At 34.9% G+C, this 27,976-nt stretch overlaps 3 protein-coding genes and 1 long non-coding RNA gene across 11 annotated transcripts in view; 3 read left to right on the top strand and 1 right to left on the bottom strand.

Moving 5' to 3' along the window:
* The first annotated feature begins 92 nt into the window (after positions 1-92).
* On the top strand, positions 93-22,711 carry faxca (failed axon connections homolog, metaxin like GST domain containing a). Its single transcript, XM_087247958.2, has 6 exons — positions 93-556; positions 9,741-9,876; positions 12,082-12,278; positions 14,404-14,621; positions 15,669-15,785; positions 17,598-22,711. Exons 1-6 carry the CDS (start codon positions 297-299, stop codon positions 17,882-17,884), a joined length of 1,215 nt encoding a protein of 404 aa, XP_087104084.2. The 5' UTR covers positions 93-296; the 3' UTR covers positions 17,885-22,711.
* LOC148679907 (uncharacterized) lies at positions 3,560-7,008 on the top strand. 2 transcript variants are annotated; one of them, XR_015942189.1, is made up of 7 exons: positions 3,560-3,626; positions 3,899-3,954; positions 4,355-4,414; positions 4,521-4,639; positions 5,004-5,118; positions 5,766-5,873; positions 6,771-7,008. It is a non-coding gene; the product is annotated as an uncharacterized LOC148679907 (long non-coding RNA). The 2 variants fall into 2 exon arrangements; XR_015942188.1 differs by having other exon boundaries at positions 4,518-4,639.
* Positions 22,712-23,665: 954 nt separating the features above from the next.
* LOC148679905 (uncharacterized) overlaps positions 23,666-27,976 on the top strand; it is a 52,096-nt gene continuing 47,785 nt past the window's right edge. For all 7 annotated transcript variants that reach the window (XR_015942182.1, XR_015942185.1, XR_015942183.1 and 4 more), the window contains exon 1: positions 23,666-23,949. Coding sequence is in view for 1 of the 7 variants with exons in the window: in XM_088649945.1 (XP_088506071.1) it covers positions 23,917-23,949 (33 nt within the window). In the remaining 6 variants the exon portion in view is untranslated. The remainder of the gene's footprint in view (positions 23,950-27,976) is intronic.
* pou3f2a (POU class 3 homeobox 2a) lies at positions 24,961-27,656 on the bottom strand. The gene is given in 1 exon segment (NM_131289.2): positions 24,961-27,656. A coding segment is annotated over 1 exon segment (1,014 nt). The 5' UTR covers positions 27,637-27,656; the 3' UTR covers positions 24,961-26,622.

The following is a 27,976-nucleotide window of genomic DNA, read 5'->3' as shown; positions in this document are numbered from 1 at the left end:
TCACAAGCAGTGTATCTGACCAATGACAGTGCGAGTCTCCTCTGAGGCCCCGCCCCCTCGCAGCATCAGCACCCTCGCCCCTGGGTGACGTCGCGCGCTCAGCTGTGCGGTAAACAGCGGCGGCGAGCGGCTGCGGACTGATGCCGAAAACAGCGCGGGCTCGACGGTCATCAGGAGACATGCCCGCCGCAGCCACCCACAGACCCGCGGACACTCTGCGCAATAGCCTGCGGCACTGATGAAGCCTCCTCTACCGGAGCCACAGCGGGCCGAAGGGCGGATAGAGGAGAGAGAGGATGTACTGGCGCGTGGGCTTCGGCTGGAGCCGCTCGTGCGCGCTTGAGCTCGGCCGAAACAGGAGCTTCTCCTTCGGCCTCTGCAGGTCCGACGAGCAAATGTCTTTGCATGGGTTCATCATCGCCTACCCGCTGCAGGAGTACGGGGGGATCATGTCCGCGCTAGGGGTCGACTCCTGGTGGAGGAAAACGCTCTACATTACCGGGGGCGCGCTGCTCGCCGCCGCTGCCTATTTACTACACGAGCTGCTTGTCATAAGGTATGCTGAGATTATCTGTCTGTCCGTCTGTCTGTCTGTCTGTCCGTATCTATCTATCTATCTATCTATCTATCTATCTATCTATCTATCTATCTATCTATCTATCTATCTATCTATCTATCTATCTATCTATCTATCTATCTATCACCATATATCTATCCATCCATCCATCCATCCATCCATCTATCTATCTCTAACCATATAACCATCCATCCATCCATCCATTCCTCTATCCATCCATCTATCTATCTATCTATCTATCTATCTATCTATCTATCTATCTATCTATCTATCTATCTATCTATCTATCTATCTATCTATCTATCTATCTATCTATCTATCACCATATAACCATCCATCCCTCTATCCATCCATCCATCTATCTCTAACCATATAACCATCCATCCCTCTATCTATCTATCTATCTATCTATCTATCTATCTATCTATCTATCTATCTATCTATCTATCTATCTATCTATCTATCTCTAACCATATAACCATCCATCCGGCCTTATATTTGTTTTATTATTAATTATTATATGCAAACAGTAATTATTACATGCAATACTTAAAGTGAATATGCTTATTATGTTTTGCATAAAATAACAGTAACATTAACATAACAGTAGGCTACTAATAATAGGCTATTTATGGAAATATGTATATGTACACATTATACAATGTATAATATATGTAAAATATGTACATTGTTTTTCAGTTGTACAGTATTTTTATTGTGTCAATATAATCAGGGCTTGTGTACTCCTTTTATTATATTTATGATTGTATAATACATTGTAGAATTGTATTATAAATAGCATATATGGTACAATACTTTTTAAATGTCAAGGCTTAATATACATCTTAAGGATTTTTTATTCTCAATTTATAAATCCCAGATGTTGGCTTCTGAATCTAAACCTCATTATAATGTACTGTGAAGGGCAGGAACAGCTCTTTCCTCAAGTAAAATGAACTAAATAATCATCCTGGACAATTAAACACAATGTCAACACAAAGCAGTGCAGTCAATTAATTACCCTCCCATGATGAAGGATAAATGAGTACAATGCATTTCAAGCAGGACTGCATTTTATTACTGTGCCTAAAGAGTGAATGTTGACATGTTGATGTGTGCCGTTTCAAGGGCATCTCTGTGTTTTCGGCCTACAGGAGAAAGTCTTATTGTGTTAGTGACAAAATGACCTTTAACGGCTCCTGCATGGTTTAAATATAGTGATGTAAACTGGGTTTAATTGTTTGCTTTCGCTCCGTTTCTGACCTTTGCAGAAAAGGCAGTGCAGCTTGTGCTCAGCAAAACATCTCAGGTTACACGAGGCCTTCAGAAAGGCAGATCAACCCGCTGCTATTTGAGGAGCTGCTATTTCAGAATCACAAGCTATCGATTCTGACATGCGTTACACAAATATTATAGCATATGATTAATTGTTTTCAGTTCAAAAGGGATCGTAAGAATGAAACTGAACTGAGACGGTGATGCTCATGATATATTTCAGCACCACCAATGTGGACAGCGACCACTGATCCTACACTGTAAACGATTTCTGTTGTTTTCACAGTATTATACTGCATTTCTCAACAGTTTTTTACTGTATAAGCTGTGCACAGTGTGTTACTGTATATATTGTTGTTTTCACAGTATAATAATGTATTTTCAACTTTTCTATACTGTGAACATGGTTAACAGTATGTTACTGTAGATTTTACAATGCATTTTGGGGAAAAATCAGTTACTGTGCATCTAAATACAGTACTGCAAATGACCAAGAACAACTCCACACACACTATATATTATGATTATTATGTTTACTTATTTTTAGACAAATTATTTTGTGAAGTAAATAACCTAACCAGTTTCTTCAGACTGTTCAGTGCATTAAACTGTCCCCTGGTTTTCCATTTTTGGGTGCACTGCACCTTCATTTTATAAGGTAACATGGAAATATGAAATAATATTTAATAAACATAACTTTGTGCTAAACCAAAACGTAAATTGGAACAAAAATAATTGATTCACGTAACCAAGGGCTGTTAAACACAAAATGATTTCAAAGTCAGCTTAAATATCAGAGTGACCAGCCTGCTTTAGACGGATTCAAGAATATTGGGCACCCATATGGGCCACCGTAGAGGGCACATATCTCCGCATTTTCAAAACAACATTTTAAAATACGCACTATCTTAATAAATAAACCACAGAATTGAGTTTAAAACAACAACATTCTCGCATGAAAAACGGTTAAAACTTTATTTCATAAGACATTTATTATCTAGTCATCGAAGACAGGGGCATGTCTCAATAATGTCTAGGCCGATTAAAGCATGAGGTTTGCCGGATACATGAGTGATGGAGCGCCGTCAACCCCTGGAGGTCAGAATCTCCCCTATCGGCAAAGCACACTTAAAAGTAGTCATGATATCTATAAACAAACCACAGATTTGAGTTTGGAAGAACTATATTCTCGCATGAAAACCCGTTAAAACTTCATTTCGTGACATATTAAACGCAATATTTATGATATGATCTGGCTTTTCTCATTCGCCATTATATTTGCTTGTTGGTGTGAAATGAACTCTGGGAGAAAAAAATATTAATTCTCAAAACACTTAAAGCGAACCTTATGCGTATTGTTAAAGTCAGATACATGTAATATTTTCGCTGGTAAAGTGAAAAAAACAACAACAATATTACTATTTTATCAATATCACGTTTGCACTGGTTCGGTTCAGCACTCAAACGAGACCGAATCGGATTGAACCGTTTGCTCGGGAATTATTTTATCACACGTGTTCACAAGCACATTCAGCAATATGTGTATAAATGTATGTGGCCGAGCAGTAACTTATAACGAAATAGTAATAATTTATTGTTGTGTCTTAGAATAATTTACAAAAAGGAATCGGTTTTAGGCGGATTCGACTCTTTACTGTTCTAAGGAGCCGATTCATAGAACCGAGCCGACTCGATTCGACCTTCACCAGGCAAGCAACGGCTCTTCTAATTTGAAATCCACCTGTCGCCTTTTCCTCCAGTGAATTCATCCTCGGTAAGTGTTTAAAAGTCAAATTCTGTTCGTTAAAGGGTTGTTTTGTGTATATTTCCGTGTAGTGTGTGTGTAATTTAAAATAATTAACCAAGTTACTTCAGTTGTGGGTTCTTATGTCACATTATTCGACGCCAGACCGTGTTTGAAGTGTTTGCGAGGTATTAGATAACGTTAAGTGAGTTTATCTTAAGTGAGTTTTTGACCATAGTAACGTTACCTGAAAAAAAAACTTTTACTTGGGGTTAACTACATTAATGAATTCTGTATTTCAGCACAACACTGAGATGAAGGCAAAGTCACCATGAAAAGTTAAACGTTTAACGTTAAGGTAAGCTCTGGTCTTCATGTGGTCATTTTGACTAAGTTATCATTATGGTTAGATTTGTAAACTGTAGGTTAACTTACTTATTCAAACTAAACTCACAATGAAACAAGTCTAAACTGTTTTATTAAATTGAGCTGATAATAAAATTCAGTTGATGTCTTTTAAGCTAACGTTAATATTAACATAATTCATATTAATTGTCTATTTCTCACTGGTTAATGAGCTTATTGTATAACGTTAGTGTGTCATTAATTGTACATTTTATTTTTGGTGTTCAGGTGTAGGGAATGATTTGTATACAAATTTATTTGAACCCCATACAGATTGGTATGGTTGTACCATAGATTTAGATTATTAAATGTTAAGTCTTATTTTACTCTTATCATATTTATCTTTTTTGCAGCTACAGCAATTGATGTTGAAAAACTGATGCTACCAATCTCTCCTCACTTGATTATTCAAGGTAATGTTGATGTCTTCCTCATTTTGATTAGATTATAAAATGTCAAGTTGTTCACAGATTTGTTGTGAGGAGTTTCATGTAAAACCTCTTTTTCTTCTTCCAGTAGCGATGCAGTGGCACAGTAGGTAGTGCTGTCGCCTCACAGCAAGAAGGTTGCTGGTTCAAGCCTCGACTGGGTCAGTTGGCTGAATACAATGGCATAATGATTCTGCTTGCTCACAGGAGGTACTTGATTTAGTTTTCCTCAAGCGATACATCAGTTTTTATGAGTAATGCGTGACACTTGAATTGAAGGGACAGTTCACCCAAAAATGAAAATAATGGTTTCAAAATAGTTAAAAATAGATTTTTTTTGTTGCATTGAACACAAACAATATATTTTTTTTAAAGAAATTTGGTTCAAATATGGATGTCAATAGTTTCTGGTTTCTAACATTCTTCAAAATATCTGCTTTAGTGTTCAACAGAAATTCAAACTGGTTTAAAACACACGGAGTAATGGTGGCAGAAAAGTAAACTATCCTTTTAAATATTTTATTCTGAGACTTATTTTATATATGTCTTGTCTTTTGCCATATTGTCTTTCTAGCTCAGATTGTGATGAACCTGGAATGCGACACCAGTTACTCTTAAGTCAAGAACCAAATAAAGCACAGATGTGGAGGGATCTACAACTAAACTAACTGGAGGAAAGGAACCTTTAGGTAAAAACACCTGCCTTATTTAGATCTGAAGTATTTTATTTGGCATAGAGTATTATTTTTTTATTCTTATTCTAATTTTATGTAATGTATATACTGAATATAAGTCATTTAAATTTCACAAATGATTGAATATAAAATATCATCTAGATGTCTTATTTTTCATTGTCTTAAACAGGGGTGCTCAACCCTGTTCCTGGAGATCGACCTTTCTGCAGAGTTTAGCTCCAACCCTGATCAAACGCAACTAAACAAACTAAATAGTATCTGAAGGAGCACTTGGTAAATAAAGACAGGTGTTCTTGATCAAGGTTGCAGGTGAGCTCTGCGGAAAGGTAAATCTCCAGGAACAGGGTTGAGCACCCCTGATCTAAATGCTCAAAAATGCTGAAATAGATTCATAAGGATTAATGCTTAAAGTAAATGTTTACTTCTCTCTGTAGACCAAACATGCTTAGTATCTCTCACATTTTAATAAATTATTCATTTTGGTTACTTTTACACACACACACACACATATATATATATATATATGGGTAAGCAAGTATTTAATAAATAAAATTATTTAACCAAATGACTCTATTAACCTAGCTGCTGGGAAAAAAAACATGTAAAATAACAGATTTGGTTTTTTTTTTTTTTTTTTACAGTGTGGGTGAACATACTACCTGGATGTCCAACAAAGACTGCACAAGAGCTCATTTGATGGCACATTCTGTCCTGTCTACATCTGACAACCTGAAAGTGCTTCGACATCAGTGAGTAATAAATCTTCATATTATTATGCATTCAGGATTTCTGTAAGCCTATCTTTAATTTAAGTTTGTAATCAGCAGTGACTGTTTTAAAAAATGTGGTATTTAAATTATTCTTAACGTTTTACTGATGCTGTGCACAGTAACGTCATGATGATTTAATTTGAGGAAATGTCACTGGTAAGGTGTAATAATATTTATTTGTTTCACTGACATGCCATCACTGCATATTGAAATACAGTAAAACGAATTGACTGCAAAATATTATCACAAACATTTCTAGTAGTAGACTGCTTGACTACTCTTCAGTTCTCTGCTCAACTTTAACACATTTGTTCGTGTTGCTGCGCCTTTCAGCAGATTTTGCCAAAAATGAATGCTTAGTGATTACTTTGTTTTATGCGAACCAAATGTCAGTAACTCATCATTAGCATTATTTTTTTAGTTAGAAGTAGATTTTCACATGTTAAAAGCTTAAAAGTACTTAATTAACATTAGTCACGTTAAATTAGATTATTTTATTTATTTATTTTTAATATGTAGCCTCTTAAGGTCAGAATTAACTGTGTTCACCCCTCTTAAATTCGTGGAAGCTCTAGGGTGGTCATGGAATCAGATATTCAAGCTATACAGAGTCAGACATTAAGTTAAGATGAGACTTTATTTTTTACATACCTGTGTGGACACTTGACTAGTGTTGACTTGACTGATCTTTTCCCCATTACTGTTAGTGTAATTGTAAATAGACAACAATCTGTATTTTGCCAACAAAAACGACAAAAAAACAGTGTTTTATTTATATAAAACAGCAGTGCGGTGTTTGGTTTCTGAATGAATGAAATAATTTGAGGCATGATTAGTTTTTACTCCAGTGATTGATTTTGCTTGTCATTTTTGTAGGATCATCAGAAGTGCTCCTGCCCTTTTTCACTGTCCCTTTTCTACAACATCATTTGGCCTTCATCATTTCGTGTCTTGTAGCAGTATTTTCACCTGTTTTTAAAATTGTAATACTTTTTGATGCATTAATTGTTGACTGGTTTTACTGATCAATTGTTCATTAGTGTTCTGTTGCTTTGTTATATTGAATAATTGCTACTGTTTCAGTATGGTTTACACAATAAACTTTTATTGTGAAGTTAAAGTTTCAGTTTCTTTATTTTTCTTGCATTTCTTGAACAGTTAAAATAACATTTGTGCAATTTTTAAACATTTTTTTGCTCATTATAAAGTAGCACTATTAAATACAATAAAATAACATTTAATAACTGTAAAATACTTTACAGTAATAATGAAAGTAACGTTAAAATACCGTAGTTCTGCATGGTAAAAATGTACAGTAAAATACTGTTTTCAGTTTTGCAGTATGTGTATCAGTACTGTAATTGGTGTTACAGTAAAAAAATAAAACAGTAAAATGATGTAATACATTTTACAGTAAATGTAATACTAAAGTAATTAGTATTACAGTAATGTTACTGTTTTATGAAATACAGCAGCTACTGGATAATTGTTGCCAGTAACTTACTGTTAATTTAACAGGAAATCGTTTACAGTGTACTGATCACAAACACTGAAGACAAGGTGATCCGAAAAGCTTGAGGAGTATTTCTGGTGCTTTTTGATTTGATTAACTTATTTGGCTGATTAGTTATTTAAATTTGGATTTATTTAATAGTGAATTTTATTGCAACATCCATAATTAGCTCATTTAAAACTATAATTAAGCATTTAACTGACTTGCTTTTAGACTAGCTGATGCGAAAGGTTTTAGGAGTATTTATGGTGCTTTTTGAAACCAATTTGAATAAGCTTTTTTTTTATTTGATTTACTTTAGCCTTTAATTATTGAATCTTAATTTGAAATGTTTAAATAGTGATTTTCACAGTAAAATCCATAATTACCTAACTTAAAAAGATTAAGTATTTAATTTACTTTAGACTAGCTAATCTGAAAAGTTTGAGTAATGTTTCTAGTGCTTTTTGAAACCAATTTGATGATTGATTTTAGGATTTAATTAAGTTCATTTTGCTCGTTAATTTATTCGTCTTCATTTGGAATTGTTTAGTCGGGAGATTTATAACAAAATCCATAATAAGCTAATTTAAAAACATAATGAAGCATTTAAATGAGTTGGTTTTGGACTAGCTGATCTAAAAAGTTTGAGGAATTTTTATGGTGATTTTTAAGCCAGTTTGTTGATTTTTATTGCCTTATTTTATTGCCTTATTTTGCCCGTTAAAATGTTCATCTTAATTTGGGATTATTTAATAGAGAGATTTACAGCAAAATCCATAATTAGCTAACTACAAAAATATAATCAAGCATTTAGTTAGCTTGATTTTGGACTAGCTGGTTCGGAAAGTTCTGGTGCTTTAAGAAACAAATGTGTTGATTTTGTTTTATTTGATAAACTTATTTTTACCATTAATTAATTAATCTTAATTTTGGTTTATTTAATAGAGAATTTTACAGCAAAACTCATAACTACCTCATTTAAAACAAGTTTTAAGCTTACTAATTAACTTGGTTTTGGAATGTTGAAGTGGACAAAAATGTAGAGACTAAAAAACACACAAAACAACATGCATATTAGTAGACTTGTATTACATTTAGTCATCTTGCCCATTTTAGAAATTTCCTGATGAGTTCTGAAACTAAATTGTTTATTTTAGATTTTGATGAACTTGGTTAAAAAAAACAATAAAAAAATATCTATCCCATATTAGAGGATCAGAATATTATGGAACTCAACTTAAAAACATATGCACAAACACACACACACACGCACAAAAACTTTCTATGTGTCTTACGTAATTAAAAAATTACATAAAAGAAAAGCTTAAGTAAAGGCTTCTGTATTTGGTCATTTAGCTCATATATGAACATTTTGTTAACATATTTGATCGTTTTAGGATTCAGTGATCTTGATTTAAGCTTAAGTATTAAAATATGTAATATTAAAGTGTTCAAATGAAAAATATAAATGAAACAATTGCACTTTCGTCATCATGATCCACAAAGTTTCAACATGCAATGCTGATTCACTCTGTTCCAGCAGAGATTTTATCATCACCATAAATGATGATGATATATAAACTATAAATAAAACATTATCATAAACTAATAATTAACCAGAGTATCATAGATTCTAACAGAAAACACATAAAGAACTCATTTCCTTGTTTTCATTTTATAATTCAGTTTAATTATATGATTTCTCTGCAAGGCAATAGCTATTTTTTTTTTATCAGTAGATGCTTCTATATTTGGCCTTTAAAATTATATAATTTGTCTTATGTAATTATATCAACCTTTTTTTTTCCTAAAAAGCATCTTTTGAGCCCAACACTACACTGCAAAAGCACCTGTTAATAAAAGGTTGAAAGAGCAAAAATATCTATGTTAGATACTAAAATTCTTGCCTGGGTATAGTTAGCCCCTTTATTCATCAGTGGTCGCCACAGTGGAATGAACCGCCAACTTATCCAGCATATGTTTTACACAGCGGATGCCTTTCCAACTGCAACCTAGTCCTGGGGAACATATTTACACTCTCACATTCCACACATACACTACAGCCAATTTAGTTTATTCAATTCCCCCATAGCGCACATGTTTGGACTGTGGGGGAAACACCGGAGGAAACCCACGCCAACACAGGGAGAACATGCAAACTCCACACAGAAATGCCACCTGGCCCAGCCAGGACTCGAACCAGCGACCTTCTTGCCGTGAGGCAACAGTGCTAACCACTGAGTCTCCTTGTTGCAGAGTCTAGTTCATCCAAATTGTATTCAAGTAATTTAAATTTTGAAGTTAAATATAAACACTTGTTTCAGTACATTTGTTTATGTCTGTCTCTGTAGGAAGGAACAGGAGTTGGATTCTGAAGACACCCTCATTCTGCATCAGTTTGCCCGGCCCAAAACTGGGGTCCCAAGCCTGTCGCCCTTCTGCCTGAAGATCGAGACATACCTGCGCATGGCTGACCTGCCCTACCAGGTACACATGATTCTTGAGATAAAGGCAATAATTAAGTATTTTAATGAGTTTTTTGCATGACATGAAATAGCATACAGTAGCCTCCATCCTGGCCAGTGTTCTCATTTTTGTTATTCTACAGATCTGTTGTATATTGCTTTTGTTATGATTTGTGCTTTTAAAGGTCCCATTAAATTAAAATATATTTGTTTCAGATGTTAGTATCAGTATGTTAGTTTTAAGGACATCTATAAACTATTGTCAGATTTCTGATTTTGATGACATGAACCTGATATAAACATGTAAAGCTTGCAGTTTGTCACTTCCACCTAAATGAATCTATGATTTTTTTGCATCACCTCAGACTTTTCATCAAATCTTCTGACCAATCAATTGCTCTCTAGTATCTGACATGCTCCGCCCTTTCTTCTCATTTGCGTTTCATTTGATGTGCTTGAGCTCAGCCACTCCGACTGGCAGAGCTGTGATACAAAACAAAACGCTATTGGCTTTTTTTTAATAAAGGGGAGGAGCTACTATATGTCGCACCCTGTCTTCATGCTTTAGTTGAGATTGTCAAATTTCTAATTAAACATGCTGATTTCAAAGCAGTGTGATTTGTAACCCTAAACCACATAACATATTTTTTGCACTGGTATATTTTGGGCTATTATGGGTCTATATTGTTGGCTATTACATTTCTTTTATCCCAAAACATCATTAGAATATGGTACAGTAAAGTAAACATCACATTCCATGAAGATTTCTAACTGTAAATGTATCAAAACTCAATTGTTCATTAGTAATGTCTTGTTAAGCACTTCATTTGGAAAAGTTTCTCAATATTTTGTACCCGCAGACGTCAGATTTTCAAGTAGTTTTATCCCACACATATATTTTATACATCAACGAAAAGCTTATTTATTCAGCTTTGGGGTGGTATATGAAACTCATTACCTAAATAATCACTCTTATGACTGGTTTGTGGGCCAGGGTCACTTTTAGTGTTGCCAGATATCCGAAAGAAAAACAAACTGGAGCAATTGATTTTTTAAATCCCCCAAATAAGGTAAACTCGTGTATTTACAAAATAAGCCTATTTATTTAGCTTTTGGGTTATGTTTAAATCTCACTTCCAAAATAGTGATATTTATAACTGGTTTTGTTTTCCAGGGTAACATTTAGTGTTGCAAGATATCCGAACAAAAAACGAACAATTTTCCCAAAAACAAAAATCGCCAAAATAAGTTAAAATCATGTATTTACTAAATAAGCTTGTTTACTCAGCTTTTGGGAGATTTCTAACTTTAAATATATCAAAACTCAATTGTTTATTAGTAATGTCTCTTGTTAAGCGCTTAATTTGGAAAACTTTCTCAATATTTTGAACCCGCAGACTCCAGATTTTCAAGTAGTTTTATCCCACACATATATATTATACAGTGACAGAAAGCTTATTTATTCAGCTTTTGGGTGGTATATAAAGCTCATCAGCTAAATAATGACACTTATTACTGGTTTTGGGGTTCAGGGTCACATTTAGTGTTGCCAGATATTAAAAAGAGAAACAAACAAAAGCAATTTTCTCAAAAAAAAAAAAAAATTGTCTATTTACAAAATAAGCTTGTTTATTCAGCTTTTGGGTAATAGATAAATCTCAGTACCAAAATAATGACACTTTTGACTGGTTTTGTTTTCCAGGGTAACATTTAGTGTTGCCAGATATCCGGAAGAAAAACAAACAAAAGCAAGTTTCTCAAAAAAATAAGTTGTGTATTCACAAATTAAGCTTGTTTGTTCAGCTTTTGGGCAATGTTTAAATCCCAGTTCCAAAATAATGACACTTATGACTTATGTGGTCCAGGGTCACATTTAGTGTTGCCAGATATTGAAAAAAGAAACAAAAGCAATTTTCCCCAGAAAAATTAAAATGCACCGAAATAAGTTAAACTCGTCATAAATAAATGAATCATACATTTTTTACAATTTAATTACTTTATTACTGCTGTCACATTAATATATTAAAAAGCCCACCAATGCACCAATTATAGTAACTAGATCTGGCAACCTATTTTCAGTGGCATAATTTGAAATAATATTTAAATCATAGAACTGTTATTTTTGAATGTGAAAATAACCTCAATGATTACTAAGTGCCTTCTTGGGATCAGATGATCTGAAAACTGAGGGACGTTTTAGTTATTTACGGTTCAATTTTCTCCTCAGAACTACTTTGATGGCCAGCTGTCTCCTCAAGGAAAGATGCCTTGGATTGCGTATAATAAAGAGCAGGTTTGTGGGACGGAGTTTATCATCGACTTCCTGGAGGAGCAGCTCGGGGTGAACCTGAACTCCAGCCTGAGTCCTCAAGAGAAAGCCATCTCACGCGCCATCACCAAAATGGTGGAGGAACACTTTTACTGGTGAGACTCAACTGCTTTTCCTCCACATTTTTTGATCAGCTTTCTTTAAATCTTCATTTTATAATTGATATCAGATTCCGATTTGAATATGACCATTGAAAGATTGTGATTTAAGTGCTCATCTTGAAATATTATGACAGTCAAGTTATTGTCAGGTTTATTTGTTGATATTTCATAACCTAAAGCAGACATTTTTGAAACTATACTATCCTACACTACACTACAGGTCTTTCACCTGCTGAAAATGTATAGGAGCTTTATTGAAGGTATTTATATATTTTTTAATGTAATGTAGATCAATCTAGATCAGTCTGGAGATTTAAGAGCTTCATTCTTTTTCCTTCAGCTTAGTCCCTTTATTTATCCGAGGTCAACGCTATGGAATGAACCGCCAACTATTTAAGAGCTTTTAGTTGTAAAATAACACTTCAATGAATTTGTTCTACCCTCTAGTGTTCAGTCTTGCATTCAACCTGAAAAAAGTATATTCTAGATATAAATACATGCTATATATAAATATATACTGTACAATTTGTAATCTATAGATGTTTATATTGTACTGTATATTATATTGTTGTCTTGTTTTATAGCATAAGAAATTTTACATTAGCATGGATTTTCTAGAGAAGCAAAATGGCATAAGAATTTAAGACTTTATATCTAAAATAAAAATTACAGTTGTACAAAAGTGTGTTTATACTTAAAAATGAAAATATCTTCAAAAAATATTATTACCAAAGGATCAGTAAATAATTCTAGTTATGCAACTGCATTGTTCAGCAAACAGAACATTTTTAATTTTTAAAAAGAACCAAATTCTAGGAACTTTTTTTTATTATTACTTTATTCTTTGCAATAACATAATTTTCTTTTTTTTTTTGCAACCACAAAATGGCATTTATTTATTTATTTATTTATTTATTTATTTATTTATTTATTTATTTATTTATTTATTTATGTTTTAAATGCCATATCAACAGCATCTCTGCTCCCAATACTTTTCTGTCTGTAATCTCCACTGTCCTATCACAATTAAAGGTGAAAAACTGCTAAATAATAATAATAATAATTATATATATATATATATATATATATATATATATATATATATATATATATATATATATATATATATATATATATACATTTGAAGTCCGAATTATTAGCATCTTCCCCCCACTTTCACACCCGTTTATTCTAACGGAGAGAAGATTTTTTATAACACATTTCTAAACATAATAGTTTTTATAACTCATTTCTAATAACTGATTTATTTTATCTTTGCCATTAACTAGGCAGGTAAGGGTAATTAGGCAAGTTACTGTATAACAATGGTTTGTTCTGTAGATTATTAAAAACAAATACAGCTTAAAGAGGCTAATAATTTTGTCCTTACATTTTTTTTTTTATTAAAACGTGCTTTTATTCTAGCCGAAATAAAACAAATAAGACTTTTTCCAGAAGAAAAAATATTTTCAGACTAACTGTGAAAAATGGGAAATATTTAAAAAAGAAAAAAAGTTCAAAGGGGGCTAATAATTCTGACTTCAACTGTGTGTGTGTATGTATGTATATATATATATATATATATATATATATATATATATATATATATATATATATATATATATATATATATATATATATATATATATGTATATATATATGTATATATATAAAACATAACATAACATTCTATTCAAATATGTTTTGCCACCAAACTATTTTTACACAAGTCACAAACAGGGTTTTCTTCCCACAAAACAACATAAAGGTTCTGTTTAATTCATTATATAGAAAGAAAAACATCAGTGTGTGGTGCACATCTAGAGAAATCTTAAAGGCAAGGTGCTCGTGCAAGCCAAAATCAATAGAAAAAGTAAAAACAAACTGGCACACTGATGAAGACCATGTGGACTGAAGCATAATCCAAGTAAATTTGTCTCTCTTTTTTACTTGAATCTGTTTAAATCATTATCACAATCACGGTTGGTTGTGAAATGGTTTACTGATCAACTTGGCACATTCAGAAATTCCAGAATATGCTGAATATGATCAAATCAGCTATGCTAAACTGTTGTGTATGTGTGTGTGTGTGTGTGTGTGTGTGTGTGTTTTGCTGCAGGACAATAGCGTACTGTCAGTGGGTGGACAATGTAGAGGAGACCCAGAAGATGTTGTCTACGAACGGGCCACTGAGTGACCTGCTCCGGCAGATCCTCAGTCAGGTAACCGGTGGGATTGTGAAGAGGGAGATGTACGGCCACGGCATCGGGCGTTTCTCCAGAGATGAGGTTTACAAGCTGATGGAGAAAGACATGCGCACACTGGCCACCCTTCTTGGTACGTTTTAAAGTCTGAGGACTTTTAAAAATATATATTTTTAAAGATGTGTGGCTTTTATATGCAACGGAGATCAATCGAGCCATGTTTCCCAACCCTGTTCCTGAAGGCACACCAACAGTACACCTGAAATGAACTGGTCAGATAAAGGAGACATCAAAAATAGGTACTGTTGGTGTGCCTACAGGAACAGGGTTGGGAAACGGTGATCTAGAACAATCTGAAGCGCGCAGATCTATTGAAACGGGTTACAAAATAATGCAGCAGTGGATCTGTGCTGCCCTCTAGTGCTTTACTGCAAAACTATTCCCTTTTTGGTTTTGTCTTCTAGTTTAAATAGTTTAACATTGTTTAGAGTAGAGTTACTTGAGAAGGAATAGTCTTGGTGGAAAATAAAAACATTTTCAGAATTAGTTTATTTTGTCACTGTGTTGCCAGGTTTTTTTCTTTTCTTTTTTGTTTTAAGGATAAACTTTGCCTTTCTGGAAAACAAACTTATTTGAGCCACTTTCTTTCTGAAATAGGATCAATACATGTAAGGATTGTTTATATTTGAAAGGTAAATTCTGAATTTTGAACATACTCTTGCTAAGCATTAATATTGACTCTTTATAATAGCAAATTTCATATATTAAAAAGTCTTTTTTTCTGAAATTGAAATTCTTTATTCTGTAAAAATGTCACATTTAAATTCAGATATTATTATTTTTTTTATTTAAACATGTAAACAATTCAGAAATCAGAAAAAAAGTCTAAATCACATAAAAGTTAAAAGTCAAATGTTTAAGATAGTAAAGATTAAGAGTTCTCCAAAAATAGTAAGATGCAAACTAACATTTATGAGAAAATTAAAATTAATTAAATTGAATTTTTTTTAATTAATTAAAAATTTATTAATTAAAATTAATAAAAAATTAATTAATTTAAGTTAAAAAGTGATCCAATGTATTATTCCACGGTAGAAAGTAGAAACCCTGGAATTTCATGACAATCAACCAAAAATAAAACTTTAATCTTAAGTGTTAATCGTGTAAATTTCTCCCTTAGGCAATAAAAAGTACCTTATGGGTCAGACATTTTCCACAGTGGATGCTGCTGTATTCGGTCATCTTGCCCAGGCCATGTGGACTCTTCCAGGAACACGTCCAGAGCAGTTAATTAAAGGTGAGCTCATTAACTTATAATAGTTTCATCATTTCTTTACATCCGTCATAATGTCAGGATTAAGCACACTAAAGAGTTAGTTCACCCAAAAAAGGAAAATTCTGTCATCATTTGCTCACCCTCAAGTGGATCCAAACATCCAAAAATAAACTCGAAAGAAGACAATTTGAAGAATTATCAATTGGTGCCCATTGACCTCCATACTATTTTTCCCGTCTTTGAATCTCAGCAGCTCCTTCTGTGATGTGAAATCGTCATAGTGCTGTAAATCAGTGGTTCCCAAAGTGGGGGTCGGGACCCCCCTCGGGGTCGCGGTATAATGAAGAGGGGTCGCCTGGTGATTTCCAAAAATCTATTTATTTTCAATTAACCACTAGAATTACCATTTTTTACTGAAGGGAAAAAAATAGTTGTTTATAGTTGCATGCAATATTGTTATTATAGTAGCTTATAGTTACTAGTTCTATTGGATTGCAACCCCTGGGGTAATTACATAATATTAATTATGACACAGCAATAGCGTCAGATGCAGCAGATTGATTTTATGGCACCAGGTTAAACTTTCTGGCCTATTTACAGCACTGACATACATTAAAAAAAATAAACGAAGAATAGAATTGGGTCTATTGGAGTGTGTGTGCGCCATTGCCTGCAAGGTTTCTGTATTTATAACCACCTCTGAGGATATTGGGGGTCACAAGTCACTGGCATTGTCATTTTTGGGGTCGCAGGGTGAAAAGATTGGGAACCCCTGCTGTAAATGACATCATCAGGTCGCCACTTCCCATTCACTGCGTGTGTTTGTAGCTAAACTGCATTTTTCTTAGACTTTCCAAGGATTTGATATTATAGATGGAGCCAGATCAGTCTCAAAATGATACATTTACAAAATAAAAGTCCATACATCCACAACACAATTCACATTTACAAAATCCAATTCATAAACTCAAAACATGATTCATGATATACATAAATCCAAATCATTTGGCGAAAATATTTATGATTTTCACTTTTGAATTCACAAATTGTCTGTTGTATTTATAAAAATTGGATTGATATGAATAAATCATATATAAATTAATTTATTAAATTCATATTGATATGAATTTAATCGTAAGAGGAGACTGATTAAGGGTAAGCAAACTAGTATTAATGGAGTGGATGTTAAGAGTGTTGATAGGTATTTGGCAACTGTTTAAGATAATAATTTTCCTTTTCTGTTAATACTATTATGTTGTGTAAGAAGGGGCAACAAAGACTCTACTGTTTACAAAAATTAAGATCTTTTGATATAGATAAATCCCTCATGTGCATGTTTTACAGTTCAAACATTCAGTCACTGTTATCCTTTTCTTTGCTTTGTTGGTTCAATTCTCTAAGTGTGAAAAATAAGAGTTGTTTGGAGCAAATTGTGAACCTAGGAGGAAAAATAGCAGGGAGAAAACAGATGACCATGGCTCAGTTATACCATAGACAAGTTTTGAGTAAAGCTCAGAGTATTCTGTCAGATGATTCCCATCCTATGCACCACGAATTTTATCTTCTCCCTTCTGGTATTAGATACAGAACTCCTAGTAAATCAAATTGGTCTAAACTTTCATTCATCCCCTCAGCTGTAAAGTTTTTAAATTTAGGGTAGATTTTAATGTGCTTTTGTGTATTATGTGTGACATGCTGCAACTAAATTACATTCGGGAAGTGAATAAAGACCGACTGACTGACTGAATATGAAGTGTGCTGTGCATGTATGAATTTAATTTTATAAATCTGTTATTTCTAAAACTGATGTGGCTCCATACTTCCTCCATGCAGGTGAGTTCATAAATCTAGCCATGTACTGCGAGCGAATCCGTCGCAAATTCTGGCCTGAGTGGTTCGTGGATGTAGATGACCTTTACTACGATGGGCTGAGCGAAGAGCCGGATTCCCCCTCCCAGCTCCAGGATTTGGGTCTGCACTCATGCAGTTTCCAGGAGCAGGAGAGCAGCGTTTCTCATCAGGACACCCCTTCACCGGACAGCGACATCACCGGACGCTCTCTGTGTGACTCTGATATGGACACCGAATGCTCAGTCTCAGAGGCGGAGCTACTGAAGTGATGGCCACACCTCATTTGATGATGTGTCTGCACGGGCCCCGCCCCTCATTTATTGTCCCAAACCCTTTATCAGGGAAAGGGCTGGTCAGGAACAGTAGCGTTTTTTTTCCTGCAAGGAATTCTGATGATAATATTGAGGATTTTTACTGATTGAAGGAAAAGCCAGACCAGAGGGAAGTCAGGAAGATGTGTTGAATATTGGAGTGAATGACGCAGCGGCTGAATCACTCCTCCTGTGGATGTGACATCATCACAGCCCTAGAAATGACATCATCACCTGTGACCACTTCCCAATCACTGCGTGTGTTTGTAGCTAGACTGCATTTTTCTTGCATTCTCCCGGGATTTGGTATTGTATGGGTAGCCTAAAATGACTAAAGTGTGTAGATACTGTATGAAGTGAAGCGGCACAATATTTTCTGTGGTCAAATTGCAGTTCATGTCCTGTTTTATTCGGTCAAACCCATAACTAGTGATATGCTGATATTATTATTTTCTTAAACTGTCGCAGATATCCCACTGCTTAATTAATGGTTATATGATGCAATGCATTGTTGGATAATTCACCCCCAAAATGAAAGGATTTTAAATAGTTTCTTGTCTGCATGACTTGCTTTTGGCACATTATGCAATGCATTAATAATTAATTCATCCAAAAATTGAAATATATTTCTTAATTATTAGCCTGCATGACTTTCTTCAAACGAATATAAGATATTTTGAGCAAAGTTGTATGCATATGTAAAAAAAAAGTCACTTGTTTCCATAGCAAGGACTATCAGAAGTCTAAAAGTGGCCCATTTAAAATGAAGGTGTATATAAATGATTTTTTTCCCCCTCAATTTCTGTTTAACAGAGACAAGTTTTTTTCAACACATTTTTAATCATAATAGTTTTAATAACTCATTTCTAATAACTGATTTATTTTATCTTTGCCATGATGACAGTAAATAATATTGGAGTAGATATTCTTCAAGAGGCTAGTACCCAGCTTAAAGTGACATTTAGAGGCTTATTATTAGGCAAGTTAGGGTAATTAGGCAAGTCACTGTATAGTAATTTTTTTTTTCTAAATCAAACAAAAAAAGGATTGCTTATTAATAATACAATTATTTTGACCTTAAAATGTTTTTTGAAAAATTAAAAACTGATTTTATTCCAGCCAAAATAAAACAAATAAGACTTTCTCCAGAAGAAAAAGTAAATGTATAAATTAAAGGTATAGTTTTTTTTTTTTTAAATTGACTATTACTTGTTGTTTTTTGTCATTACGTGTCTGAAAAAATCAGCAACAACACAGAAATATAAACTCATATTAATTTTTTTAATTACTATTACAAGAATAAATTCTGAATTTCTTCCCAAATTTGAATGCTGACTGTGGTTAAGCATTACAAGTAACGCGAGTTACGTAATAATCTTACTTTTCTAAGTAACAAGTAAAGTAACGCGTTACTTTAAAAATTAAGTCATATTATTTAAGTTACTTTTTAAAAAATGTAATGTGAGTTACTCTTTAGTTGAGTTAATTCACTTTTAAAAACTAAATTGCTCAATTAAAATGATTGTAGTCATGTTAAATCCCACACGCAATGACAGAATGCAGGAACAGACAGAAAGGAAGACGGCAGAGTCCTTACATTTCTGCGATTTAAAAATATTCTCATTATTTTGAGTGCATTGAAGAAAAGGAAAACAGGATTATCTGAATGGACAGTGATTTTACTTTTTAACAAGACAAACAGTAGCAAACACATTGCTTCAAACTTTTGTTATTCTGTTTATTCTTTCATTAATCTGTATATTGTTCCCAAATTTGAATACTGACTGTGGTAAAACATTACAAGAAACGCGAGTTACATAATTATAATACTTTTTCCGTAACGAGTAAAGTAACATATTACTTTAAAAATTAAGTCACAATATTTGAGTTACTTTTTTAAAAAAATGTAATGCGAGTTACTTTTAATTTAAATACTTTTCCTGTGAAGTCAGCAACATTTTAAACCTTAGTAAAAAGTTAGTAAAAGAAACGTGGTCACATTAAATCCCACACACAGTGAGAGAATGCAGGAACAGACAGAAATGAAGATGCCAGAGCCCTTACATTTATGCAATGAAAATATTAATAATATTAATATATGGAAATATCATTTTCTTCATTATGAGCGCACTGAAGAAAGGAAAAGAGAATTGTCAGTGATTTTACTTTTTAATAAGACAAAAAGTAGCTAACGCATGCTTTAAACGTTCATTAGTCTGTATACGTATGCGGCGTGTGTAGCTATGGGGTTTTCCGAAGATAACATTATCCTACTTTTTTTTTTTTATGTTTTTTTTTTAAATACACAGTGTGTTGGTATTTGCAGAGCTGCACTATTTTAAAAAAGTAGAAGAAAAACCCCCTGCAAGTTCTGAGACAAATCAAACCTCAGCCAGGTCGGAAAAAGTCACAGAGAAGTAACTTAAAAGTAATGTAACCCATTACTTACCATAAAAAGTAACTAAGTAACGTAACTTGTTACTTTTTTGGGAAGTACTCAATATTGTAGTGCATTATACTTTCTAAAGTAACTATCCCCAACACCATTTGGGTGAATTATTTATTCATGAGCATACATGCTGGCCAAAATCTATCGCCATTCGTTTGCTTGACATTTGTTTCTTAATCATCTGTGTGTGATCTGTGTGTGTGTGTGTGCACCAGTTATTTGTGATGAATGTACTTGTGTTTGTCGAACAGCAAACACTTCAGGCGGGGATCTGTGCAATAGCGCCCCCTGTGAGGCTTCATTTGCCATTATTCACTATGCCAGAAAACACTGGACAGGAATAGACAGAATAATGCAGCAGTTTCACTCAAATGCAGAGGAGGCGCGTGTAACAATATAAATGGAGACAGACAGCTGCGTCTCTGTGTGTGTGTGTGTGTGTGTGTGTGTGTGTGTGTGTGTGTGTGTGTGTGCGTGCGTGCGTGTGTGCGTGCGTGTGTGCGTGTGCGTGTGTGTGTGCCGATCTGCTGCATGGCTGAGTCTCTGAGTCATCGTCACACACCAATGATCTCCCAATGACACATGCAAGACAAGAGACGTATGTTTTTTTTCTGTCGCGTACTGAGATGTAATCTGTGTCTTGCTGTGCCGTACAAACATCCTTCCTGTTCGCACAAATGCCCTTTTAATATCGCAGACATAATCCTGCTCAAGATGCTGGCGATACTGAGAAATCATACAGGACAAAAAAATAAATAAATAAAAAAGTGTCTATTTATTTGTATGGCTTTAAAATGCTGATGTATTTCGCTTATGTTTGATCAAACTCACCAATTTTGCTTAATTATTAGGGGGAAAATGTCACATTTATTAACTGGTGCATAATTAGAAAAGGTCTTTGTTAAGCAAAACCAAAAACAGAAGATTGCATTTTAATAATTATTTAAATGTGCCAAAATACTTCAGAAAGAACTTAGAAAATTGGTAAAACCCTCACATGCTGATTTAAAAATGGTGTTTTACTAATAATTACAAAGAAAATGTAAGATAAATGTGATATTATGGAGAAATTATGGACATTTTCATGTAAATCTTTATTTTACTTAACTTTAAAATGTGGTGACGCAGTGGCTCAGTGGTTAGCCCTGTCGCCTCAGTTCAAGAAGGTCGCTGGTTCGAGTCCTGGCTGGGCCAGTTGGCATTTCTGTGTGGAGTTTGTATGTTCTCTCGGTGTTTGCGTCGGTTTCCTCCGGGGTTGCAGACCTGGTGCAGATGCAATCTGGGCTGCATGCAATGCTTTTTAATGGACTCACCTAACCCCACCCCTAACCCTACATAAGAGTGACGTCACTAGCTGCATTGAGTGCATTGTGTCTGCATTGCATCGCTTCTCAGCTTGCATCATAAAGGCTGCATCCAGATATTACTGGATTTCCCCCCATGTGTGAATGAGTGTGTATGGGTTTTTCCCAGTACTGGGTTGCAGCTATAAGAACATCCGCTGTGTAAAACATTTGCTGGAATAGTTGGCGGTTCATTCCGCTGTGGCGACCCCTGATAAATAAAGAGAACCAAGCCGAAGGACAATGAAATTTCAAATATGATTTACACAGTGTGTTCTTTCCTAAAATGTTTGTTTGTTTGTTTACATTATTCTTGATTTAATTCTGTGCCTGATTCTAATATACAAACATTTATAGTATATTTAAATACTTTTTAATTTGTATATATGTGTTGTGTGTTATTCCTGGACCACTTGACCTTTTTTATAATTATTTATTTATTGTTAATTTTCTATTTCAAATATTGTAAAAGACTTTTGATGAGTTTTGCATCTATTTCTTGTTGCGTTATACTCTGAGAGCTGTTTTACACACGGTTTGTTTGATTATATTGAATGAATTTCAAATCATTCTCACTAGGGCAGATTCAAGGCTATAGTCTTCAAACAAACTCGCTACAAGCATCGCAGATCAATTTTTAATGCTTCCTTGTTGAGCTTAGATATTCTAGCCAGTTTTATCGTCTGTTCATGACAATCTTGTATCTTGACCTCACTAGACATATACAGCCCTAAATAATACGCCAAATGTGATGGATATATGGCAACCCAAAGATGGAATTATGATGGAAATGTCTTCATATGATTTTTAAGCCATATTACAGAGTCTGTGTTGTGTGTGTCATGACCCTGATGGACTTATTATGGACTATATTGAGGAGTGTACATGAACTATTGATCACTGTAACATAAGGAACTAAAACTGTCTGGGAAATGTGTTAAAGATACTCAAAATGTTTCATGAAATATAGCTGTATTAAATTAACTGATTCTGGCTTTGTGTTTGCGTGTTTTTTTAATATTTATTACTTAAAGATGTTTCATTATTTTAGTGTCTGCATCAAATTAAATGTATTTTTAAGTGATTTTTAAAACATAAAGCCAATAAAATGCAAGTAAAGTCATGTTTTAACTTAAGAAAAATAGATAATGTCAGAATATGGGTGAAATGTCATTTATTGTAATGTATTTATGATAAAACAAACATGGTTATACGGAATTTTACTAAAATTATATTCAATTTACTCGATTTTTTTAAGGTAAGTGGTTGCAAACAATTTATATGGGGTAACATTCAACTTAATTTTTTAGTTTAAATTCAGCCCATATAAATTGTTTGCAAAATAAATAAATAAATAAAGCAATAAATAATTTTATAGTGCACTCTAAATGATAATTTCTTGCTTAAAAATTATTTAAAAGAGTTTATTTAAAATAATATTAGTATTTTGTAGAGTCCTTTATAATGTCATCAAATTATTGTTTTATTAATTAGAAGGATTTTAAACTCTTTCTTAAAATACACAAGCCTTCTTAAAATATTTTTTATTTAAAATATTACAAATGGAAGGAAGCTTATTATTTTTTAAGATGGAATTAGTAAGCATTAGCCTTATATAAACCTTTTTATTGGGCTTGTTCTAAGTTTATTTAATTTAATTCAGTTTATCTAATTCAATTGTATCTTGTCATATTTACCCGACTGTACCCTGAATATTTACCATATTTATGTGTGTAAAATATGTAAAAATCGTTCTGCTTAAGTTTGGAAAATGTTATTTACTTTATTTATTTAATTAGTTGGTTATGCGAACGTTAAATGAACGTTGAGAAATACCACGTTGCTGACATTATAGGAGAGAAGTACTAGGCTACTTCTGAGTGTTTTCTGAGTACTCCAAAGTACACTTCAAAACCTTTTTAGATAATTCGAACACGTTCCATGAACGTTATACAGTAGCATGACGTGTTTGTGTTGACCAGAAAACTAACAATGATTCTATCAAGTCAATAACAGAACGTTCGAAATATTTCCGGGAACTTTGCTTGTTAGCCAACCGTGACTTTAATTTGAACTGGTTTGTTTATGGCACAACAAGTAATGTCTACGTTAATATTTGGCTTAAGGGAACACAACGGATTTGAAGTGAGGTTTTAAAGTTGATCTACGGCCCCGAGAGACTCATCTAAACATGTTTTATGTTCACCTGCACAACACGACAACTTTCAAAGGTAAGAACTCTCTCTCAAACATTAGCTCGTCAGAAAAAAACTCGGTTAGCCTACACGTTACTCAAACGATTTACAGCTAAGCTAATACGACCATTTGGCACGTTTAAAGACTGTTACTATACTTTGCTACGAGATATATATATATATATATATATATATATATATATATATATATATATATATATACAAAAAAAAAAATACTAGTAACCTGAAATATTCTATGACAACTTATTTGGTTTCAGATTTACGCATATTTATAAAATATATGCTCAGTTTATATATACGGATTAATGTTTTTTTTACCTACAATAGTAAACGAAAACAAGCAAATAGTAGCCTAATATTTCAGCTTCTCTAGGATATTGTCAATAGATGGCGCTCGCTTCACAGCATATGCTCATTTAGGGGAAACACACACACACACACACACACACACACACAGACACACTAATGCGGCTTTTTGCAGTTTTTTAAGGCAGTTAAAATTCCCAAGGCCTTAAATTTATATTTTAAAAAAACACAGCAAGAAAAATAAACAAATCTCGCGTCTATTGTTTTCTGATGTTTTTTTTTAATTGTTCAATGACGGAGTAGTAAATCGATATTAAAGAAATGTCTATGATTAAAATAGATGTATCGCCTATTAAAATTAGGCAACATATTTTTTTTCCGTTTAAAATATTACTAATGAAGCATTGTTATTGTTATCTTGACATTTCCAAGTTATATTTCAAAGTCATTTGAGATATTTTATAAATAAGTCCTATTATGAAACAGAAAAGCGTCATAAAACATTCACTCGCAACCTCTTTTTGTACCATCTAATCCGTCTCCATTAGCAGTGAAATGGCAAACATTTGCAGATCGAAACGAAGGAATTGTAAAGGATCTACAGCATCATCTCATCCCGAGGCAACATTATATTCAACAGCCTTGATGCTCACATAATGTGTGAAATTGTGAATCCATTTATCTCGAGGATCTCCATTCACGGGCCACAGACTCATGAGAGGCACTTCTTTATATAAAAATGTATTCATTTAATGACAAAAGGCTTTTAAAAACTGTGCAATTTTTTCTGTCAAAACCAAAGACATTACCGGTCTCAATAGGGCACACTGACAGCTTGTGCTTTGGCAGTGCCAGGTTAAGTGCACAAATATACAAGTATTCACAGAGCAATATATATATATATCAAAAATAAAAATGAAAACGCACAATGTCCTTGTTTTTCGATGCAGGCCATCAGATAATTGTAACACAGCTGGTGTAATAGTAGTTCTCGTTAAAGGAAAAGACAAATTCGGGATAAACACAAATAGCAAACAGATACAAACATGTTGAGGCTTATACATTTAGTTGACGCACAAAATCACACAATTTAATAATAATTGGCAATAAAATGGCCTGTATTATTATTATTATTATTATTATTATTATTAGTCTTTGTTTTTACAAATCTGGACATGATTTCTGCATTATTTCCGCGTTTCTAGGAAAATAAATTAATTAAACTTGGTTTGTTTTTATATGCAACATGAGTCTATTTTGGTTTCTTTTTGAAATCATAAATTATACAGAAACTAAAAATTAAACGAAATAACAAAAATGATTGATTAAACAAATGCTATTTAAAAAAGAGCCCCTGCCTCATTTTTTTGGATGCTTATAAAAAATGATTTAAAAACAACAACTGAGTGGATAATTATGAAGCTGGTATCATTGGATTTCTTTTAAAACAGTCATTTCGATGATCCACAGCAGCGCGATTCTAGAGAGGCTTTAATGTTTCCTCAGGCCTCTGTTTTGCACCAGCAGTGTGAATCCGTGATCTGCATGAAATCGGGCTGCTTTGCCTGTGAAAAACACACAGCAGCACTTGGCAGCCTTTGTTGTGACCGAAATGAGAGAATTGCATTAATATTTTGCAGTGATACCTTTATGTGCATGTAAATAATATTTAAAAAGACAAGTAAAATAAAATAATAATTTACATTTTTCGATTAGTTTGAATTGTTGAGTCCTTTTATTTAAATAATTAAAATAAATATAATAATAATAATAATAATAATAATAATAATAATAATAATTATTATTATTATTATTATTTTAATTTAGTCTAATTATGCAGGTGAATAAATTAAACAATTTCGATTAGTGTTAAACCCTTTGTGATTTTGTTTGGTATTATATTCGACTATTTTGGAATTCTGGAACATATAATAATAATTATAATAATTAATAATAATAATAATAATAAATAATAATAATAATAATAATAATAATGAAGCATTTGCCATTAATATTCGTAAGAGAGAGCAGACACTGCACCGGATTAATATCAATCAGGAATAAACCTTTTGTGGTCATGAGGGGAAGATGGCGCGCCCCTGACGCCTTTTCACAGCTTTCGGTTGGAAGTGATATGATGCTTTCACAGATCCCCGGACTTGAAAAGAAATCTCTTAAATAAAAGAATATATACGTTCCTCTTCAGATTCTGCGCGCCCCGGTTTGCTCGCGTTTTCTCGCGCCCGTGCCCGTATATTGTTCGCGCAACCACGCGCGCTCGGAGGTGCCACACACAGAGACGCTTCATCACCGTCGGTCCGCCCAGAACGGGCTTATGACCGGGACAAAGAAACAGTCGGTTATGTTCAATCCTCCCCTCTCTCACGGAACAGGTGTCTGCGCCCCGTGGTGAGGCGAGGCGTCCCCGTACACATCCTCGCTCCCGGCCATCGGTCCATTTTGGGGCGTCATCCGCTTCTCCTTCTGCCGCCGGTTGCAGAACCAGACCCGCACCACCTCCTTCTCCAGCTGCAGGCTGTCCGCCAGCGAGTTGATCTCGGACGCGCCTGGTTTCGGGCACTTGAGGAAATGGCTCTCCAGGGCCCCTTTGACACTCACCTCGATGGAGGTGCGCTTTTTCCTTTTCCTGCCCTGCGCGGCGATCTTATCCAGGCTGGTCGGGCTTCCCGAAGTGGAGTCCGCCTCCTCCAGCCACTTGTTCAGCAGCGGCTTGAGTTTGCACATGTTCTTGAAGCTCAGCTGGAGCGCCTCGAACCTGCAGATGGTGGTCTGGGAGAAGACGTTGCCGTAGAGGGTCCCCAGCGCGAGCCCCACGTCCGCCTGCGTGAAGCCCAGCTTGATCCGCCGCTGCTTGAACTGCTTGGCGAACTGCTCCAGGTCGTCGGAGGTCGGCGTGTCCTCGTCCGAGTGTAGGCTCTGCGGGTGGCCGTGCTCGCTCAGATGCGGGCTGTGGTGCTCCTCGTGGTGCATCTCGCCGTAGCCGGGCTGAGAGTAGATTAGGCTCTGCCCGTTGGAGGTGCTCATGCTCGGCATGTGCGCGGTGGTCGTGGCGCGCCAGGCGGCCGTCTCGTGATGCTGGCTCTGCGGCACCAGATGCGCTTGTCTCGGCGAGTGCTGCAGCTCCTCCACCGGCTTAATGTCCTGCTCGCCCAGCGGGCTGGCGGGCCACGGCGACCCCTCTCCCCCGTGAGACAGCGCCGCCGTCAGCCACTGGTGCGCGTGGCCGAGCGTGCCCCCGCTGCTCTGCAGGGTGGTGTACTCGCTCTGCAGCAGGCTGTGCGCGTCCCTGTAGGCCGGCGGCGGCGTCTGCTGCATGCTGCCGGGCTCCGCGCTGGACGTGAGGATGCTGTAGTGGTTGGACGCCGCGGTCGCCATAGTTTCCACAGCTACTCTGTGCCACAGGCGGCTCCCCAGCGCGCCAGAGCCGCGAGGACGCAGAGGCGCGCACCTGAGATCCGCCTCGCGCCGCTGTCGATTGGTCAGACGCGCCTGACAGATGCGGCAGCGGCGCGTTCATTGGTCGCACCAGACTCGACGCTCAAGCCGCATCCCATTGCGCTCTCCTGAAAACAAGCACACAGGGATCAGCAGTGACAGGGTGCAGTGGGCGCATTGGGCTCCAGAAGTACCCAGCCTGGCTTTCGTTAAGTTGAAATATTTCACAATTTATTATTGATATGCAGTATTGTTTTGGAGTAAATTTTTTATGTAGCCG

The sequence above is a fragment of the Danio rerio genome, chromosome 4, assembly GCF_052040795.2.
Source record: "Danio rerio strain M-AB ecotype USA chromosome 4, GRCz13ab, whole genome shotgun sequence".
NCBI classification, from domain to species: domain Eukaryota; kingdom Metazoa; phylum Chordata; class Actinopteri; order Cypriniformes; family Danionidae; genus Danio; species Danio rerio.
This window is presented reverse-complemented; position numbering and strand designations above follow the sequence as displayed.